Source organism: Fundulus heteroclitus, chromosome 22 (genome assembly GCF_011125445.2).
Source record: "Fundulus heteroclitus isolate FHET01 chromosome 22, MU-UCD_Fhet_4.1, whole genome shotgun sequence".
Taxonomy (NCBI): Eukaryota; Metazoa; Chordata; class Actinopteri; order Cyprinodontiformes; family Fundulidae; genus Fundulus; species Fundulus heteroclitus.
This window is the reverse complement of record NC_046382.1, coordinates 11,098,516-11,118,704: the sequence shown is the minus strand read 5'-3', so window position 1 is coordinate 11,118,704 and position 20,189 is coordinate 11,098,516. Positions and strand designations below refer to the sequence as shown.

The window sequence follows — 20,189 nt, the reverse complement described above, 5'->3', positions numbered from 1 at the left end:
AAGTATTCTAAAATTAAAGTCAGAATTTGTAGAAAAAAATTCTAAATTCTAAAATTAAAGTGAGAATTCTGAGGAAAAAGTTCTGAATTCAAAGATTAAAGTTAGGATTTTAAGAAAAAAACTCTGAATTCTAAAATTAAAGTTAGAATTCTGAGCAAAAAAAGTTAGAATTCTGGGATTAAAGTCAGAATTCAGAGAAAAAACTCTGAATTTTAAAATTAAAGTCAGAATTCTAAGAAAAAGTTCTGAATTCAAAGATTAAAGTTAGGATTCTAAGAGAAAAACTCTGAATTCTAAAAAAAAAAAGTCAGGATTCTGAGGAAAAAGTTCTGAATTCAAAGATTAAAGTTAGGATTCTGAGAGAAAAACTCTGAATTCTAAAATTAAAGTTACAATTCGGAGTAAAAAAAGTTAGAATTCTGAGATTAAAGTCAGAATTCTGAGAAAAAAATGTTTGAATTCTGGGATTAAAGTCAGAATTCTGAGAAAAAAATGTTTGAATTCTGGGATTAAAGTCAGAATTCTGAGAAAAAAAGTTTGAATTCTTAAATTAAAGGCAGAATTCTGACTGGCCCTTACACAGTGGCCCTAATACTCTCCAGTACATTACACTGGACAATTTTCGAAGAATAAAAGAAAAATGTTTTGCTTGTGTTTTCCTGGGTGTAATCATGACTGCTGCCACAAGAAGGCGCTAATACTCCAGCTGTTTCACTGCTAACTGCCATGAAGAACAATAGGAGACCATAAAATAGACCTAACCTGTATTATTATGGGTTGCACGGCGGCAGCAGGAAGAAAGTCCTGTGTTTGAATCTTTTTGCGTGGACTTTGCATGTTCTCCCTGTGCATGTGTGGGTTCTTTCCCGTTACTCCAGTTTCCTCCCGCAGTCCAAGAACATGAGTGCCAGGTCAATTGGTCTCTCTCTCGCTCTGTGCATGGTTGTTTGTCCTGTGTGTCTCTGTGCTGCCCTGTGATGGACTGGTGGACTGTGATGGACCCGTCCAGGGTGTGTCCCTCCTTGGGCCCAATGACCGCAGGGGATGGGCACCAGCACTACACCACCCCCCACCCCCCACGCCCTTCCACGACTCTTCACAGAAAAGCGCCTGTAGATAATAGATGGGTGCATGGATGTTCGTTTGGTTTTTATGGCAACTGGAGACCTTAAAATTCAAATTGAAAGGAGTCTGAGACATTTAATCCTACTTTAAGAGTTATTTTTCTTTTATTTTCAGTCTGGCAGCTGTGCTCCTTGGCGTCACGTCACAGCAGTAGTTCTGTCCACCTCATAAATTTCTGAATAGCTTTACTGAAATGATTTATTTTCTTGGACAGATCGCCTGAAACAGCCCAGCTGCTGCACACGTGTGGCGTTTGAACAAGCTGAAACAGACTTCAGTGGAGCTGCAACCACAGATTTTAAGGAATTTAAATGTGAATATTTGTTTAAGCCAAATTAGGAGCTCGGTTATTAAACAGCTTCTTGCAAAACTACTTAAAGACCCTCACATCATTTTGATTTTATCACATTATTAACTTGTTGCGCGATAGATAGATAGATAGATAGTAGTATGTCGTTCTGAAGTCAAGAGGAAAATGATAAATGATGTAGAGAACTGTTCACAAATAAAAATCAGAAAAATGCTGGTTTATTCTGGTACCCCTGAAGAAAATCCTTTGCCTCCAGTTGTGAAAATGGTGGAACCTGTGTGTAAATTAATATAAACCCATAAAAATCAGAGGGTATAAACACAGCAGACAGGTGAGGGAGAAAGCTGTGGAGAAATGTAAAGAAGGATTAGATTATAAAGCAACACCCCAAGCTCCAAACATTAAACAGAGGCATCCAAGATAGCTTTTGGAGGAGCTGCAGGGATCCACAGCTCAGGTGGGAACATCTGTTAGTGGAGAAACCAGTGCTGCACATCGTACATTTCTGCTTTATGGCCAGAGTAGCAGGAAGAAAGCCGGCAGAAGAGCAACACGGTGTACTCAGCAAACATGTGGAAGAAGGTCCTCTGGTCAGATCAGAACACAATTTAACTTCATCGCCTATCTATTGTTTCCGTCGGCTTAAATCTCAGTAAAATACCTTCGCTTTTGTTGCTGTAATGTAGCAAAACATGGGAAAGTTAAAGAAGTCTAAGGAGTCAAGACTTTTGGGTGTCCTGATCTGGAGCTCTGGTTCGGATTTGATTGAGACTTTTTATGTTTTTATTTTTTTCTTTAGTCCCTCTGTGGCATAGCCGGCTGTGTCTTGATACAGAGGACCTCGGTTCAAATCCAGTTTGAGTGAGGAAGGGCAGCTGGTGTAAAAAACAAATCTGTGTGCAAGTTGCTGTGGCGACTCCTGAATAAAGGGAGGAGCCAAAATGACTGAGACGTGGTTTATTATTAGTTTTTTGGGGGGCTTAATCTGGGTTCTGTTAAACACGATTTCTGGTCGGCTTTGTTGACATAATACCCGTTCCTCTGGTCGGTCCATTATTTACTAGCCAGCCAAAAGCTTGATGACCCCAGCAGATTAGAGGAGGAGCGATGAAGGATGGGGTTTTCTCCTGGAAGGAGACATGACCTTAACTCGTGCCCAGGTCATAGCCCTCGACAGCTACCGTCCTGTAAGCTTGAGACGGATCTCTTCTTCAACACACCTCAATCAAATGAACGACTCGTTACCGGACCTCTGCAGAGCCGGATGACTGAATGCCGAGGTGGGAATTCAGCTTCTTGGTTCAGGTGCGTTTCAGAAAGGATGCGTCCAAAAGTTGAATCACAATAGCTCACAAACTGTTAGAGCATTTCCTTTTGCCACTGTCCTTCAAATCAGAATGAAACATGTGAAATCCCCCCCCCCCAGCCTTTTCTGAATTCTTCGTGTATTTTTGCACATGTGGCAGAAAATCCAAAACCGTGAAACGTTCCCTCAACATTCCTGCATTTTCCACCCCTTCATAAAGTTCCTGAGGTTTTGGAGATCTCCCTCCGAAGACGCGGAGAAGACTCTGCTGCTTCCGCCGCTTTGCGCCGAGGAATGTCAGAGGAATGTTGCTCATAAAGCCACGGCGGCTCCCTCCTTAACCCCCGAGCCATCGTTCACTCCCCCGTCAGGATCTGCTGAGCAGTCCTCAATGTGTCTGTGTGTAGGAGCTGTGCAACCTTCAGGTGTCACCGCAGGTCTAATGCACTCCCACCAGCTCCCTCCCCCTCGGCTCGGATCCTTGTGCACAAAGAGGTGGCTTCAGCTTCAGGACCGTGGCGCCGCATCATTATGCAACACCCTGCAACTCAACAAAACGCCTACTTACCTGAAAGATGTCCCACCTTTGGCCATTCAATAAGACATCTAATTACAGAGTAGGGCATTCTGATGTCAAATCTAAAATACGTTTACTTATTATTCCGAAGGTTTTGTTGGACAGATGTCCACTAGATGGACAAGAACGTTTTTACATTTCACAGAATAATGTGAGAAACCAGCAGTCTAATCTATAATTAAATTTCTGAAATGTTTTTTTTTTCCTGGGTGCTCTAGTTTGAATTTATTGTGGATTTTTTTTATCCCTAATTATAAACACAAGCTCACCTTACTACCTCACTGCTGTATGCTCCTGCACTAATGTTTGACTGAAGGTCTCTGACCACGATGCACTTTGACTTTACACTTTCTGTAGCCGCCAACAGGCTTCTGACGTCATTCTGGCCGAACATTTGACCAATCATATACCTGTTGATTTGAGTTAAAGTTAAAGAATCAGAGGACATTTCTCCTTTATTATTCCATCTAGTTTTTGTAATGCTCCAATAGCAATGGCAACAAAATAACCTATTCTATAATCGTTGCTTTTTTTAACCTGTCCTGTCTGGCAGTGCAGCAATAAGAATTGTTGTCTTAATGCCAAAGAGAGCCCAACAGATTTACTTTCACAAGTGGAGCATTACTGCTTTCGCTACGGTGCTCCGCTTGATTATTTTGGGATTACTTCAAGTTCAATGGACACAGAAACGGAAAGGTAACAAAGGAAGAAAGGAAGAGAAAATGGGGAGGCAAAATGTTACAGGGGACAAAAGTTAACAAAAATAGAGTCGACGAAAAAGAGAGTACAAGATAAGATCCTCTGAGTCTGCTTCTACACCTGGAGAAAGAGATATAGAAAGAAAAACAAAACCAGCCGATAAGGTATTACAGGTATATACAACCAAAACGCCTTGATACCATCACTGAAGAATATACAGGATTATTTATCATGAAGATAATAATAGAGGTTTTTCTGTATAGTAGTGAGTCTGTAAGCACCTGGATCCAAGCACCTGTAGCTGTTTGTGAGAGTGCACCTGTGTATGTAAGGTTTATCCATGAGAAAAATGTTCAATAGTGGTTGTGAAGAGCCAAAGAACCCCATCCCCCCCCCCCCCCCCCCACCCTCCCAGATCACAGAGGCAGGCACCGGGTAGTAGAGATGCACCGATCCGATACCCGGATCGAATATCGGCTCCGATATTGACTAATTAGCTGGATCGGATATCGGATGATTGATGCCGATCCAGACATTTCTTTATATTTGTTAATATCGTACACAGCAATACAGTTACGGCGACCTAGTCACTTCTATATTTGCAACGGCGGTTATGCACAGCAGGTAGCGATGAGCAAACGCAGAGCAACATGGAGCCTGTGCCACACCGAGCCAAGTCTGCTATTTGGAGACATTTCAAACTTAACTTTTTAACTTCTTTGCAGCATCTGCAATGCGGAGGTTGTGAAGGGGGGTGATAAGGTTGGTAAATTTAACACCACAAACTTAAATAAGCGCCTCCAGAAGCACCATGCTAAAGCAGAACGTTTTTAACAATGTTTATTATTTCAAGCCTGAAAACTTCACTCACATGGCAAGGTACACGGCTTATTAACTGAACTGTAGTATGAAGTCGGTATCAGGTATCGGCCGATACCCTTAGATCCTGGTGTGTACCAGGTGTTGGTATCGGATTGGATCAGAAAAAACTGGATCGGTGCATCTCTACCGGGTAGACCAGAACCCCAGATGCCCTAAAGGACCCCCAGAGCTAAGGGGCCCCAGAGGAACCAACACAGGGATAGCTGCCTCTCCCATCCCAGTGCAGAGTATGTGTCTGTCGAACAAATCTTCCTAAATAATGATATAGAGAAATATCTGAGAGCAAAATGATCAAGTAAAGAAAATGAGAGTGTTACAAAAATGTTTCAAAACTCTGCTCAGAGGGGAAGAAACATAAAAAGCATCATTAGTAGACTTGCGAGTTTGAAAGGTGTGGATAAGTTAGCAGACTCTTTGTGTTAGGTTTTATTTGTTTTCCAATAATTACATTGATCAACTATTGAGGTATTGCACAAATATCGTCGGGGAAAACGGTTTGAAGATTAATCACCTCAAAAGGAGCAAAACAAAGAAACCTGCTCTAATGTTTTGTAGATTCAGCAACTGGAGACACAGGTGATTGATGCAGAGAAGCGAGCGTTTGCTGCGAACCAGCAGGTAAGAGAGAACAAAAAACAACATTTCCTGTCGGCGTCCGTGGAGAAAGCTGACGTGCTGCGATCCCAGGTGAAGTGGATGGAGGAGAAGCTGAAGGCACCAGACGGCCAGGGCGGCGACTCTGAGATGCGTTTGTTTCAGCAGTGCCAGGAGCTGCAGGCCTCGGTGCAGGAGAAGGAGGAGGTGATCGGCCATCTGGAGCAGCAGCTGGAGGAGCAGGTACATCCCCAACATCCCCCGATCGCCGTCTGTCTTTATCTGAGGGCAAGACCCCCAGGGTCATCAGGAAGCTCGTTGTATCCATCCTCACAGACCTGCTTTGTGCTGATTTCAACAGAAACAGACTCGAGTCCAGGACGCCAGGACGGTGGAGGAGAAAGCAGCCAAGATCAAGGAGTGGGTGATGCTCAGGCTGTCAGAGGTAAACAAAAAGTGGAATCTGAGCTAAAGCAGTCCTGCCATGTTACCGCTCAGAGCGAATCCTCTTTGTTCTGCTTTAGTTTGAGGTGGAGAACGCAGCATTAAGAGAAACCAACAAGCAGCAGGAAGCCCAGATCTCAGAGCTGCAGAAACAAGTGCAAGGTGAGGTGGACCGACCCCTCGCTGCAGCTGCATGTCCTACGGTGGCCCAGAGGTGTCAAAACTAATACAAAAGCCACGACATAAATTCAAAAGCCGCAATGGAAATATAAAACCACACCGGAAGTCACGCAACAGTTTGTCGTCATACATGACAGAAGAAGAAGAGGCAGACCCGCCAAAAAACAATCTGTGAAGAAGGAGCTTTGCTTGCGGACTCACAAGCAAATATTGCCCGTTTGTCTTTTAAGAACAACTCAACGAGTCTATGGAGACGATTTTAAACAATTTAACCAAAGTATACAATACAGTCGGAGTTATAACTACCAATTGGAGAGTTTCTGAGCGATAAATTCTCAGTTTTATGCACCATACCGTCGCTGGGCAATGCAAGTTATCCGAAATTGCCGGACTCGCTTCCATGGTAACCACTGACTCGCAAACCTAAAAATTCAATTCAATTCAATTTTATTTATATAGCCCCAATTCATGAAACATGTCATCTCAAGGCACTTTCCAAAGTCAAATTTAATCATATTATACAGATTGGGTCAGATTATACAGATTGGTCAAAAAAAGTCCTATATAAGGAAACCAGTTGATTGCTTCAAAGTCTCTCCAAGCAGCATTCATTCCTCCTGAAAGAGCGTAGAGCCACAGTGGACAGTCGTCTGCATTGTCCATGGCTTTGAAGCAATCCCTCATACTGAGCAAGCATGAAGCGACAGTGGAGAGGAAAACTCACCTTTAACAGGATAAGAAACACTTCAGCAGAATCAGAACCAGGCTCAGTATGAACGGTCATCTACCTCGACCGACTGGGGGTTAGAGAAGACAGAGCAGAGACACAACGAGAGAGACAAAAAAGCACAGAAGCACACATTGATCCAGTAATCTGTTCTACATTAGATGGTAAATCAGGTGATCTGTCTTCCCTGGAGGATGTCACAGTTTAACAGAACTCCAGAAGGTTTCTCTCTTCACAGGGTTAACAAACCTGCAGTTGTCAGTGAACTCACTTTCTGGCATAGCAGTACACCTGTACCATATATAACTAAAGAAAAACATTTCACTTACTTATCAAACGGGCAATATTTTCTTGTGTTTCCGCTTTTGTATTTGTGTTGCGGCTTCTGTACTAGTGTTGACACCTCTGGGCCACCGTACTGTCCCTCTGCAGGACCTTTCTCTCCTCTCATGTCTGTTTGCGTTTGCAGCCTTTGAGCAGAGGTACGTCAGTGACCGAGGAGTCCTGTGCACGCCTAGCGAGGCGCAGCGTCTCAGCAGCCTCACGTTTGGCTGCTTTCAGGTGAGGGGCAAAAACCCTCAGGTCCTTACCGGGCCGGCACCATCCCAGAGGACCCTCTGCACACAGGAGGAGATGGAAACGCTCGTCGACGCGACTCGTGAGTCTTCACATAGCGGGAAACTCCTATTTCTGGGTTCAACTATGAATCTGCGGATGCATCATAGCAGACCACAGCGTAACCTGAAGCCCTCCAAACAGAACCAACGGACCGCGGCCTCCACAGCACGTCGCATTCGCAACTCACAACATGGCAGCCATGCTATCAGTTCATGGGAACATTGGGGTCGTGGCAAACATGCACAGCTCCGTGAATTAGAAAATAATCAAGAAGCTTGTTTGTTTTAGTAATTAAAAAAGAAAACTGAAAATCATTGATTGCATGCTGTCAAATTTTGTGACATAACTGACCTAGTTGGAGGACAGCAGGCAGGTTCTCTACCGAGAACATTCTGGAGTTTGGTGACGAGGATGAAATGAGTAATTTTCCTCAGATAAGAGCCAAGTTGACATTACAAGCTTCTTCACAAAACTAGACTTCACTTGGCCTCCTAAGTTTTCTACTGTACTTTTTTCTTCCACTCAACTTTCTTTTAACATGCTTGGATGCAGAACGTTGTCAACATCCAACCTCTTTAGCAACGAGCTTTTGTCACTGACTGCTGAAGAACTACCGAGCATTTTGAATGTTTGTTTAGGGCCTAAAATGTCTGTATTTAAAAAGTATTTTTATTGGGAAAATATAAAAACAAAATTTTCACAATATGTAAGATTTAATGAAGATTAACAGAAATAAATGTTTGAAATATATCACTTTGTGTGTTTTGAAGTTACATTTTTTAAATCGAACGATGTGAATAATGTAACTTTTCGATTATATTGTAATTTATTAAAATGCACCTGTATGCAGGTTCATTGAATGATGCCATGATATCCAGAGTTGTGTCCCTGGGGCCAAATTCTGCTTTGATTTCAGCGTTTTCTGCAGATTTGTACAACTTCACTTTGTCAGAGGAAATGCTATTTCTCCCGGCTTGCATTGCATTTCATCTCCATGTTTCTGTTTGTTTTGGCAGAGAGGAGCGTTAAACCCTCAGCCTCCCCGGACGCCGGCGCTGACGTCCACAGACTCGTGATTTCCTCACGGGAGGACAGCAACGCGCCGAAGAAAAGCCCTGAAAATGCGTGCGGACCTAAGTCCCACAGGCGGTCGCGTCTGCTGCCCAGCGCTGCTTCAGAGGGGGAAGGAGTGTGTGAGGGCCCTGTGGGGGTCTCCGGGTTCAGCCGGCCCTGCAGCGAGAACTACCTCACCGCTTCGGATGACAGCAGCTCTCTGTTTGACGATGACATGCAGCGTGCCGAGCGACCCGTTTTCGGACTGGTAGGAGCGGCAGACACGGCGCCAGGAGGTTTGGGCGCGGGGTCGGAGGGGAGCAAGGCGAAGCTGGAGGACTGCACCTCCGAGGAGCTCAACCAAAGGTTCCAGTCCCAGAGGCTGGACTCCTCGTCGTCTTCCAGCGAGCCGACCACACCCAGCCCCATCCTCACCCCAGCCCTGACGCCGAAGCGGCCCAACGCGCCCCGGGACCCCACGGACAACCCGGCGTCCCCCAAACAGCCCCGCCTGAGGACCCCCGCAGGGTGCGGCTCGCTGAACGCGCCTCTGGCGAAGAAACACCTGAGCCAGCCGCCTGTCGGCAGCGAGGCGGCGCACGGCCAAACCCGCAACGCCCTCAGCATGTTCCGCCCCCTCCGGCCGCAGGAGACCGACCTGGACCGTCACCTGGAGGACGGCATGGAGACAGGAAGGGACACGCCTCCCCAGATCCCTCCCCTCTCCCCAGCGCCCCACTCGGTGTCGGCCTTACAGACCTCGTCCAGGTCAGAGGCCGGTTCTGAGAGGGCTGACGGTGACGGCTCCGGGCCCTGCAAACCCCCCACCCCTCCCCTACACAGACTCCCCTCCTGGGTACGACTGCTGCAACATATCACAGAGCTCTGTTAACACCTAACATCTGAAAGTCGCTTATGTTCTCCACAGGAAAGTCGTATCTACGCTGTCGCTAAATCGGGGATCAGACTGTCCGACACGTCCTGTTCGGGTCATCCCAGCAGAGGTAGGAGCCTTTGAAAGCAAGTTTCTTTCCCTGACTCCAGTTCTTGTTTGATATCCGACTAACCGGGTTGTCCTCCCTTCAGACCCCTCTCTGCAGGCCTCCTATCCCGCCTTCGTCATGTACACGTCGCTCATCTATAAGAACATGACGACCCCAGTTTACACGACGGTGAAAGGGGTGAGTGCGGCGTCTTTACCGCTACGTTTCTCACAGAGAGGATGCCCAGGCAGGGCGGACGCTAACCAGCCGGAGTTTATCTGCAGAAAGCCACCCTGCTGAGCAGCAGTCCCTTCTCAGACGAGTCCTCCAGCTCCGAGGAGTCCTCCAGCTCAGGAGAGGAGGACGGCTCCGTCTGCAGCTCCCAAGCTTCCTCGGACTCCAGGAAGGACAGCGGCCCGGGAAGCCCGCGGTCCCTCAAAAGAGGTACGGGCCGGGTCAGCTGGGGATTCCCTCAGAGAAACAGGAGTTCTGTGTTTGCTGGACTGCAGCAGCGGACGGCTTCCTACTGAAGTCTGGAAAAACGTTGAATTATATCGCGATATTTTAATTGTTTGGATATGAATGGAAAAAGAAAATGCCGCGTGAGAAAATATTTGTATTTCCAGACGTTATTTCCTGATCCACTGTCTAAAAAAAAGCATCCATCCATCCTCAGTGTTTGCAGGTTCCACGTTTATACGAAGTTTAACGTTTATACGGAGTTAATTTTGTTCCGTTATTGTTGTGAGCAAAGAACACATTTTGTGAATGGAAATAAAAAAATGCAATCCTGAAAACTAAACTTTGAAAATCTATATAATTTAAAAAAAAAGGTTTTGAGAGTAACTTTGCTGTTTTCAGATTTATTTTTTTTGAAAACAAAACATTTCTTTTTCATATTACATATTTTCAGATTGTATTTTTTCCAGTTTTATTGTTTTTAATTTCAGTTTTTTTCAGATTACGATTTACAGATTCTCTTAACTTCTCGCTCTTGAAGAGAATGTGATGCGATCTGTAAAACACACTCTGGAAGAGAAATATAAAAAAAAAAATTACCTTAAAAAATATTAAATCTTTAAAACAAATTTTAATAAATAAAATTTGAAAAGATTAAATATGAAAAAATAAAATATATATTTTTATATTAAATATATGAAAACAAATAAGTTATTCCCAAAAACTTTTTTTATTAAGAGGTTTTTCAAAGTTTAATTCCTGGATTGCATTCAAATTCCAATTTACAAAGACTGTTTTTTTTTTTCCACATTTGCATTTACAAAACATCTTTGCATGCAACAATAATGGAACAGAATTCACTCCGTACATTTAAATCTTGACCACTGAAGAAATATCTGCCATGAAACACAAGTAATTTGTATTCACACTTAAGACGGTCTAACAAGGACTCAGGACTTGCATGAGTTTACAATACAACATGTAACATAATAATAAAAAAAAAATCACAACTCTTCAATTGAAAACCCTTTTAAAAAACTCTCGTATTGTTTTGCAGAAGGCCTCCCTTTTCTAAGTGGGAGAAGCCCCCCTAAGCAATAGCGATGAAATAGATTTCTTTCTATCCTCTCGTTGGTTTCTCTGCATGTCCTGCAGCCGTGTCCGTGGCCTCCATGACGTCAGAGAGCGACTATGCCATCCCTCCTGATGCCTATTCCACGGACACAGAGTGCTCTGAACCTGAGCAGAAGCTGCCCAAGACCTGCACTTCAGCCGCCGACAACGGCAAGAGTGTGAGGCTCATCAAGCCGTGTACTATACTATAGGAAGCATTTATTAACCAATCTAGCGCTCAAGTGTATTTTTTTTCAACATGCAGTTGTTTGAACTGAAATGTGCCGTTTCCTCCAGGAGCCGATGGAGAAGTCGGGCTATCTGCTGAGAATGGTTAAAACTTGGAAGAAAACCTGGAAGAGACGCTGGTTCGTCCTCAAAGATGGAGAGCTGCTCTACTATAAGTCACCAGTATGTTTTATCTGTTTATAGAACCTTTATTTTGAGATTTTAAAAAAAAAAAACATATCCTCTTTTACTCTGTGTTTTGGATCTACCAGTTAAACTACGAGTACTTTTCTATAGATGTGTTGTCTTTCTGTTTTTTACTCGAGATGGGAAAGAAAAGCCCAAGAGCGCATCCAAACAAAAGTAACTGCAGCTAAAATGTCTGATTTCCAGGCAGCACATGGGTCACCTAAATGAGAAATGACCCGTCCTTAATCCTAAATCGTGGGTCTGGTAAAACGGTTTTTGAAAAAGCAAGAAAATCTGAGAAGAAAGCTGCTGTCAGCTTCAGTCTCCTAAGCCCATTGGGAAGATGTAGACTAACGGTGCGATAACTGTGTTTAGGACCGACCTAGACTTTTATTTTGAAGCAAATCTGTGAGCTTTATTTTGAAAGTCCAGGCTAAATCCTTAGTGTTTTACTGCAAAAAGGGAACTAAAAGTAGGTAAAATGTTCTTTAAATGAGTGTATTTGTCCTTGATTTGAGCAGCTAAATAAGATGATCTAAAATAAGATAAATAGACATACTGCGGTTGAAATAAGATGCTGGAGATGAGTTGTTCCAATGTTAAGTGCAAAAATCTTATTCTATTGGCAGATCCTCTGATTTACCTGCTCAAATCAAGGACAATACACCAATTTCAAGAAAATTTTACTTACTTTTAGTTCCCTTTTTGCAGTGTTTCCTGTTGAAACCTTCTTTTTGGAGCTTAAAATCTGAAATTCCCAAGAGCCTCTCACTTAATTGACCTTATATTATGTTCAAATGGTTTACGGTTGATGGCTTAATACGCTCATGCTTAAACTCTGACTGTGTAAAAGCCATGAAAGGCATCAGCGTGTAAATTCAGTCAGTTTAAGGTCAACTGTTGCTGAATCGTTTAGACTTTGATCAGTGTTTCTGCTGTAACGTATTACTGGGGCATGGAGCTGCAAAGAGGACTGTGTTCTCGCTTCTTTTGGTGAAATACCTTTTCAGTCTGTGGAGATTTGTTTTCTCCTTTTGTGAATTTAGCAAACGCAGCACGATGCAGCCAGTTTAGGCGCACAAACTAAACTGAACTGTGGCTCCTTATTCATTAAACATCCGCTCATCAGAAAACATTTCACAAAAATCATGGCTTTTACTTAAACTCTTTCCAAGTTTTATTAAGTCGTAAACATATTTAGGGTTGATCAAGTAAGGAAAAAGCCACCTGGTATTTAGTATTTTAAAATCTTCTTTTTCTTATTCTTATCTCCCTGAAACTCTAAAATGTACTGTTTCTCCGACAGAGTGACGTGATCCGAAAGCCTCAGGGTCAGATCGAAGTCAACGCGAGCAGCAGCATCACCCGTGGAGACGGCAAGCAAGTTCTTCAGGTGCTTCATTTCAAACAAAAGATGTTAAACTTCAGATGTCGTCCACCCCCATTTATTAATGCTAAAGCTCCTTGTGTGTGTTTTTGTGTTACTCTGGTGGGCAGATCATGACTGGGAAGCATGTTTATTACCTGAAAGCGGACTCTCCCAACCTGCTGGAGGAGTGGCTGCGGGTCCTGCAGAGCGTCCTGAGGATGAAGGCTGCGAGTCCTCTCTTCACCCAGCCGGATATTCGCCCCATCATGAAGGGACTGCTCATCAAGGTCTGCACAACTATAATGGAAAAAAAACAAACAAACGTATTTTTCAGACTATAAGGCGCATTTAAAATCCTTAAATTTTCTCAAAAATTGATGAAGAGGAAGTAAAAAAATTCAAATACATTTGTGGGGTATTTCATTTTTTTAATGTACACTGCAAAAAGGGAACTAAAAGTAAGTCAGGTTTTCTAGAACTAAGTGTATTTGTCCTTGATTTAAGCAGGTAACTAAGATGAGCTGCCAATGGAATAAGATTTTTGCACTTAAAACAGGAGCAAGCCATCTCCATCATCTTATTTCAAGTGCAGTATATCTAATTATCTTATTTTTGGGGTAAAAATACTCATTCCATTGGCAGATCATTTTATTTACCTGCTCACATCAAGGACAAATTCACTCATTTCAAGAAAGTTTTACTTAATTTTAGTTAAATTTTTGCAGTGTATGTGTTTTGGCCTTCATGTGACAAAAAGTTTGGATACAGCTGCTCTAGACAGTATGCACACACACACACACGCACAAATGATACCGTATTTTTTAGAACTATAAGGCGCACTTAAAATCCTTAAATTTTCTAAAAAATTGACGGTGCGCCCTATATATAATTAGCATTGTGCTCACTAACCGATTTTATGTGGTACAATGCGCTCAAAAATCTGTTAAAATATTTAAGTACAACATTGGTAAGCAACGAAGCCGCTCCGTCCAATTGCTAGTCGGAGCGTTACGGTACTCGGCGTTTCTTCTCCTGCAGGCTCCCACCTGTCAGTGAGAACAGGGAGGGGCTGTGATGCCGGGCGTCTTTGTGACCGCCTGCTTTGAGCAGCTCCGTGCATCAAGCTCGGTGACACATGTAAAACAGTTCGATGAAAAGACTTCTTGCCGCCGAGCAGTTTATAGTGTGACACCGTGTACGCGGTCATACAAAATGACGCAGAATCCGCTTCGAGTCTGCCTTGAGTACGCGCGATCCCCCATGGAGTGAAGTACGCCCAAGTATGAGGGGCGTTAAGAGTGCACATAACGGGCAACAGACGATGGAACAAAGGCTCCGGTTTTTTGCACATTATAGCGTGCAAAGGAGTTTAAAAAATTTACAAAATGTAAGAAAGAATTTAATAAGATAAGAAAGAGCCCAATTTTTCCTTTAGTTCAGTGATTTTAATCACAACTAGAAAAGGCTGTTCCTGCGAAACAGCAGTGAGAATGCTAATCTGCAGAATGATTGAGCAGAAGATGCAGAAAACATTGAAATCAGATTTGAAGAATTTGAAAAAGTTTGAAGAATTGAAAGAAATAGAAGAATTTGAAGGATTTTGAAGTTTGAAAAATTTGAAGAAATTTGAAGAATTTGAAAAATTTTAAGAATTTGAAACATTTGAAGAAATTTGGAGAATTTGAAAAAGTTTGAAGGAATTTGAAAAATTTGAAGAAATTTGAAATATTCGAAATTTTTCAAAAAATTTGAAGGAATTTGAAAAATTTGAAGAATTTGACAAACTTGAAGAATTTAAAAATTTAGAAGAAATTTAGAGAATTTGAACAAATTTGAAGGAATTTGAAAAATTTGAAAAATTAAAAAAAAATTGAAGAATTTGAAGATTAAGAACAACTTAAAAAATTCTGAAGAAATTTAGCAAGGCGCCTGCCTCGTGGTACCGTCAAAAATACTAACGGGGAGTAACACTGCGAATTTCAGCTTCCTACGGTCTTCACAGCACCCACAGTGCCCTTCGAAAGGTGCCATGTTAAGTCAATGGACCTCCTAGAAGCCTCTGGCTAAAAGGATTGTCATGGAGACTCCCTCACAGCTGTAGCCCTCTATTTGTCTGTAAAGGCAGAACAACCCCGGCTAAGCAGAAGTTGGTAGGACCTTTCTAAAGCTACTTCTGGTTAGCAACATGCTAACCGTTAGCCGCTAGCATGGTTGTGTTCAGTATCACCGGGTGATTATACTCTGTCAGTTTGGTCCAAATCCTGTACTGGGAAGTGCCTCAAAAAGGGGTGCCAATACTTAATGTCACCAAACGTGACCAAAGTTCATGGGTCAGATTGGCCTCCTTTAGCAACTCAGCCTCACCAAATCTGGGCCAAGAACTCAACAATTGACCAAAATGGTCAGTAGCGCCATTTCCCACATGTGGGGGGTGCTGTATTGGCCAATTGGGTCGTGTCTGGGCATCATGCCAGGTCCTGTTGGAAGCAAAGGCCCAATAGGAAAGCATGTGACATCCAAAATGGGACAGAAAAGTGACATATCGCTGAAAGTCACTTGAAAATTTTAAAATGTTAAGAGGAAGTGACTGTGCGAATTTCATGCTCCTACATTAATCACAGCCACTGCAGTGGATGTTGAAAGTTTCTATTCTATCCGAATGGAGCGTGTCCCTCTGGCCCTCAGAGTTCCGTCGTCATGGAAACTCACTGACACAGCTGCAGCGGCCAGTCTCCCGAAGTGCAGAGACTTTGTCAGACTCTGCCTCATTGAAATAGAATGGAGAACTTTGCCTCAAACAACGCTCCATATCTCCTGTTCTGTAAATGGTAGAGACATAATTATTTCAGCGTTTAGTTCGTAACGGATAGGAGAACAAGAAAAACTATCGGTTTTTGCTAGAAATATTTTAATTTAGGCGTAAAAAATTATGATATAAAGAGGATTTTTATGAAATTTGAGAAATCCTCTACAAACGGTCCCGAACAAATCGCTGTAACTGAAAAAGTATAAGAGATATCAAAATAATTCTTTCACTTTGAGTATCAGCAGGCTTTTGAGGACTATGGAGTTCATTTTTAGGTTTGTACAAAAATCGGTGTAGGCACAGCGACGATGTAAAAAGTGGATGATGTGGAAGAATGAAGCTCCAAAGCGTTTTAAGGATTTTGCACATTCGCTACTCCCGAACAAATTGTTCCTGCGGAAAAACCGTAATAGTTATCCACAAAATTCCTTTTTTATGAGTGCCAGAAGGGTCGGGACATTCATGTGTGAAAGTCTCATGCCTGTACATAAAACGGTTTAGGAGTAGTGACGATGTAGAAAAGTGCCTCATTTGGGGAGATTGAAGTCTGATCCTGTTTTAGCATTTTCCCAAAACGCTACTCCCGAACAAATTGTTCCTGCGGCAAAACCGTAACATTTATCGACAAAATTTCTCTTTTGTGAGCGCCAGAAGGGTCTGGACATGAATGTGTGAAAGTCTCGTGCCTGTACATGAAACGGTTTAGGAGTAGCGATGATGCGAAAACGTGTGATGTTTTGGATTTTCAGACGTCATTTTTGAAAACCGCTCCATAGGAAATGAATGGGGAAGGTTTCGGGTTAGTGTCACTCTGAGGTGATTTGCGAAAAATCTATAAATCCCACACCAATGATGGTTACATTTTCCGAATCCAGACAAGAATTCCTACGTTTTGATGTATAATTTATGTGGATAGGTTGAAAATTGAGCGAGTGAGAAGAAGTTGTTCGGAGAAGAAGAATTTGTTGAATTTCTAGAGTGCGCACTCTAACAGAGGCTCCTTGACAACCATAGCAACGCATGTTATTTGCTGAATTTCTTGAAAAGCCAAAATTATTTTAAGGAGGTACTATATGAAAATGGTAAAAGATATGAAAAAGCTGAAACATACCATAATAGCCAAAAGATATCACTACGTTTTAAAAGTTGAATGGCGTTTCTAGCTGAAAGTAGGCTGAAGCAGTAAGATGACAAAAAGTTGAAATATTTGAAGAATTTGAAGGATTTTCCATTCATTTTCAATGAGAGCAAAAAACGCACAAAAAGTTAAATATTTTAAATATTATAAAAGTTATAATTACAAAAAGACATAGCAGTAATGTCGTGAACGAGCTGAACGTTTTGATACAAAAATTGTTTAAATCGGTTGAAGTATGCAGGAGTAGTTAGATGCCGAAAAACGTACGGAATAATAATCAAGACCTGAAGGAACTTAATAAGTGAGAATGCTGTATAGCATTCTCACTTGATAATGTGATAAAATGCAAAAACAGGCAAACTTGTGAAGAGAGCACAGAAGCACTTGGACTTCAAGCGAAAGAGGAGAGCCCACCTGCCCCCGCCCATCCTCACAACCTTTTACAGAAGCACCATAGAGAGCATTGTGACCAGCTGTCTCTCTGTGTGGTGTGGAGGCTGCAATGCCTCTGATTGGAAGAACGTGAGGAGAGTGGTGAGGACAGCAGAAGGGATCATCGGGTCTCCTCTTCCCTCCATTAAGGACATTTCATTTTAGCGCCGCATGTTCAGAGCCTGTAACATCAACAGTGACCGTTTACACCCCCACCATGGACTGTTCTCCCTGCTGCCCTCTGGGAAGAGGTTTCGCTGCATCCACTGCAGGTCCACCAGGTTCTGCAAAAGCTTTTTCCCTGTTGCCATCAGACTGATGAACTGCTGAACTATAAACTGGACTGTGCACCACATTTTTGCACCATATTTGCACATTCGCACCACTGCACCTCTATCTAGCATTACAAATGCTACCGAACTCTTATTTTTTAATTGCATTCATGCATAAATGCCCTTTGTCTAATCAAATTCTGCACATACAAATGGTTTTAAAAATACTCATCTGTACACTGTGATCACACACTGTCTCTCTCTCCTGCATTGTTTACATTTCAATTATTTACTTTTAAATCACTGCTGCACCTTATACTGTAATTTACTGTAATTTACAAGCTGTATGCAACAAAATTTCGCTCCAAAATGACAATGAAGTTGTCTAAGTATTTACCTAAATTATTATTTGTAATCTCAGGTTTTAATCTTAGTCACTGCAGCTCTTGACCTCCGTCGCTCTTCTGTTCTAGGTGAAGCACGGCTATTCCAAGCGGGTCTGGTGTGCTCTGATTGGCAAAACGTTGTACTACTTCCGCGGCCAAGAGGACAAGGTTTGCTTCCCCATCACTCAGGACACGCAAACATGAAAAGTGTTGAGATTGTCGTCTGGTGGTCCGACCCACACCTGCCTCTGCTTCCAGTTCCCTCTGGGTCAGATTAAGCTGTGGGAGGCCCGGGTCGAGGAGGTGGACAGGTCAAATGAGTCGGACGAGGAGCTGAAAGCTTGTGGGCGGGGCTTAGAGACGGCTCCATTCACGATCGCCGTACACCCTCAAGAGCAAAGTCCGACTTACTTGCTAATTGAGTCCAACCATGAGAAGGTCAGTGTTTGAAATGCCTCACGAACACAATTTACAAACGGATAAAAAAAAAAAATTTAATTTGTCAGGAATAAGGTGGGAGGATGTTAAAATGTGTGACGTTTTAGGATTCGTGGCTGTACCATCTGTCCGTGGCCGCCGGTACCACGGTGGGCAACGTCGGCACCGAGTTTGAGCGGCTGGTGGGAAAACTCTTCCAGCTGGACGGGGATCCAAGTGAGCAACGCAACTGTTGTCCATTCTTCATAGGCCTGGATGTTATATTATTGTTTTTAACTTTATTTATTAATTTTCAGCAGCACATTCTTCACAGCATTCAAGTTTTATACAATGCTGTTCATTTTAATATACAAAACCCCCACATAAAACAGAAAAAAAATCATACACACCTACAAAAACAAACAAACAAAAAGTATAAATAATAAAGGAAAGTGCAAAAGTCTTTTCACTTTACAGCTAACAACATGAATATAGCCGTGATTTGGTTGTGATGAGGTGAGTGTTATATTCTTTATGGGATTTTGAATCGTTCTTTTTTTCTCTCAGGGTGGAGTTATTATGCAACAAACAACTGTAATGAATATAAAAAGCAATAACTAGATGCTTATGTTTGCTTTTTTTTTTTAAGGATTTCTCTTTAATTCACACAGAGTGAGTCAGCTGTGCTTTTTATTTAAAATTTTTTTTTGAGTTATGACCTCTTGGCTCCTCAGATTCTCAGATCTGGAGACATCCGACGCTGTGTTTCAGTAAGGAGGCTCTCTCCTCTCCTCTCACCACTCTGCCCTCTCAGGCCCTGCAGACAGAGGCTGTCAAGCTGTTCAAGGTCGGTAAATTAAAAAAAAGGGTCACTAATGGTTTATTGGGGCGTAAACTTTACCAGCGAGATAACATTGTACTCCAACAGCCGTTCTTTTCCGCCATGTGTCCCCAGACCTGTCAGCTGTTCATCAACGTGGCCATCGACGCTCCGGCCATCGACTACCACGTCTCTCTGGCTCAGAGCGCTTTGCAGGTGTGCCTGACCCACCCGGAGCTTCAGAACGAGTTCTTCTGCCAGCTCATGAAGCAGACCCGCATGAAGCAGCCGCAAGGCCAGGCGGGCCCTCTGCAGGTGGGTGCTGCCACCAGTAGATGGCGCCGTCAGGGCGCTGAAGCTTTTGCATGGAGAGACGGGAAGATGAAGGAAACACGTTTAAGCGTTTTTAGTTGGGTTTTCTCGGCTTTCTATGCTGCCGTGCTGGACTCCACAAAAAGAGAGGATTTCAAAATAAGGCAGAGTTTACTTTTTTCTCTGAAAACATTGATGTTAACCCTTTATTTAAATTTTTTTGAGCACTAGAAACTGTCCCGCCCATCATCAACCCTAGGAATCTTTTTATCAGTCTCACCAGCAGGGGGAAAAAAAAGTGAGTGAAACCTTCAGGGTTTCGGATCAGATTCCAAAACATGACTGTGAGTCACCAAGGTGAACAATGAAAGCTTACAAACAAACACAATGATTCACCACAACGTTGTGTAAAAATGGATAACCAGTCAGGTGACAGCTACAGTCAGGGTTTTGGTTGGCTGTTTCATGAATGCTTTGCGGATATTTCACTAACAAATCCTTCAGCTTACTCTCAGCCTAAAGTCTAAGGCCTCTGTGTCTGCTTGTCGTCCTCCAGGGTTGGCAGTTCCTGGCTCTCTGTGTCGGTCTGTTTCTGCCTCAGCATCCGTTCCTCTGGCTGCTTCAGCTTCACCTGAAGAGACATGGAGACTCCAGGTGGGAAAACAGCCCAGATCCCAAATCCAACTCAGAGGCCGGGAAATAAATACATTATATATATACTGTAATATATAAAAAGTTTATTTCGGACCT

General features: G+C 42.8%; 1 protein-coding gene across 1 annotated transcript in view; it reads left to right on the top strand.

Annotated features, from left to right (window-relative positions):
- Positions 1–20,189, top strand: part of plekhh2 (pleckstrin homology domain containing, family H (with MyTH4 domain) member 2) — a 45,881-nt gene that overhangs the window by 10,012 nt on the left and 15,680 nt on the right. The window contains exons 2-20 of the mRNA XM_021316335.2: positions 5,455–5,517; positions 5,587–5,736; positions 5,855–5,938; positions 6,018–6,099; positions 7,314–7,502; positions 8,479–9,371; positions 9,444–9,519; positions 9,602–9,696; positions 9,783–9,942; positions 11,113–11,249; positions 11,368–11,481; positions 12,794–12,880; positions 12,985–13,143; positions 17,978–18,058; positions 18,149–18,328; positions 18,436–18,544; positions 19,042–19,154; positions 19,263–19,442; positions 19,996–20,093. Of these exons, the coding sequence (XP_021172010.2) occupies positions 5,455–5,517; positions 5,587–5,736; positions 5,855–5,938; positions 6,018–6,099; positions 7,314–7,502; positions 8,479–9,371; positions 9,444–9,519; positions 9,602–9,696; positions 9,783–9,942; positions 11,113–11,249; positions 11,368–11,481; positions 12,794–12,880; positions 12,985–13,143; positions 17,978–18,058; positions 18,149–18,328; positions 18,436–18,544; positions 19,042–19,154; positions 19,263–19,442; positions 19,996–20,093 (3,050 nt within the window). The remainder of the gene's footprint in view (positions 1–5,454; positions 5,518–5,586; positions 5,737–5,854; positions 5,939–6,017; positions 6,100–7,313; positions 7,503–8,478; positions 9,372–9,443; positions 9,520–9,601; positions 9,697–9,782; positions 9,943–11,112; positions 11,250–11,367; positions 11,482–12,793; positions 12,881–12,984; positions 13,144–17,977; positions 18,059–18,148; positions 18,329–18,435; positions 18,545–19,041; positions 19,155–19,262; positions 19,443–19,995; positions 20,094–20,189) is intronic.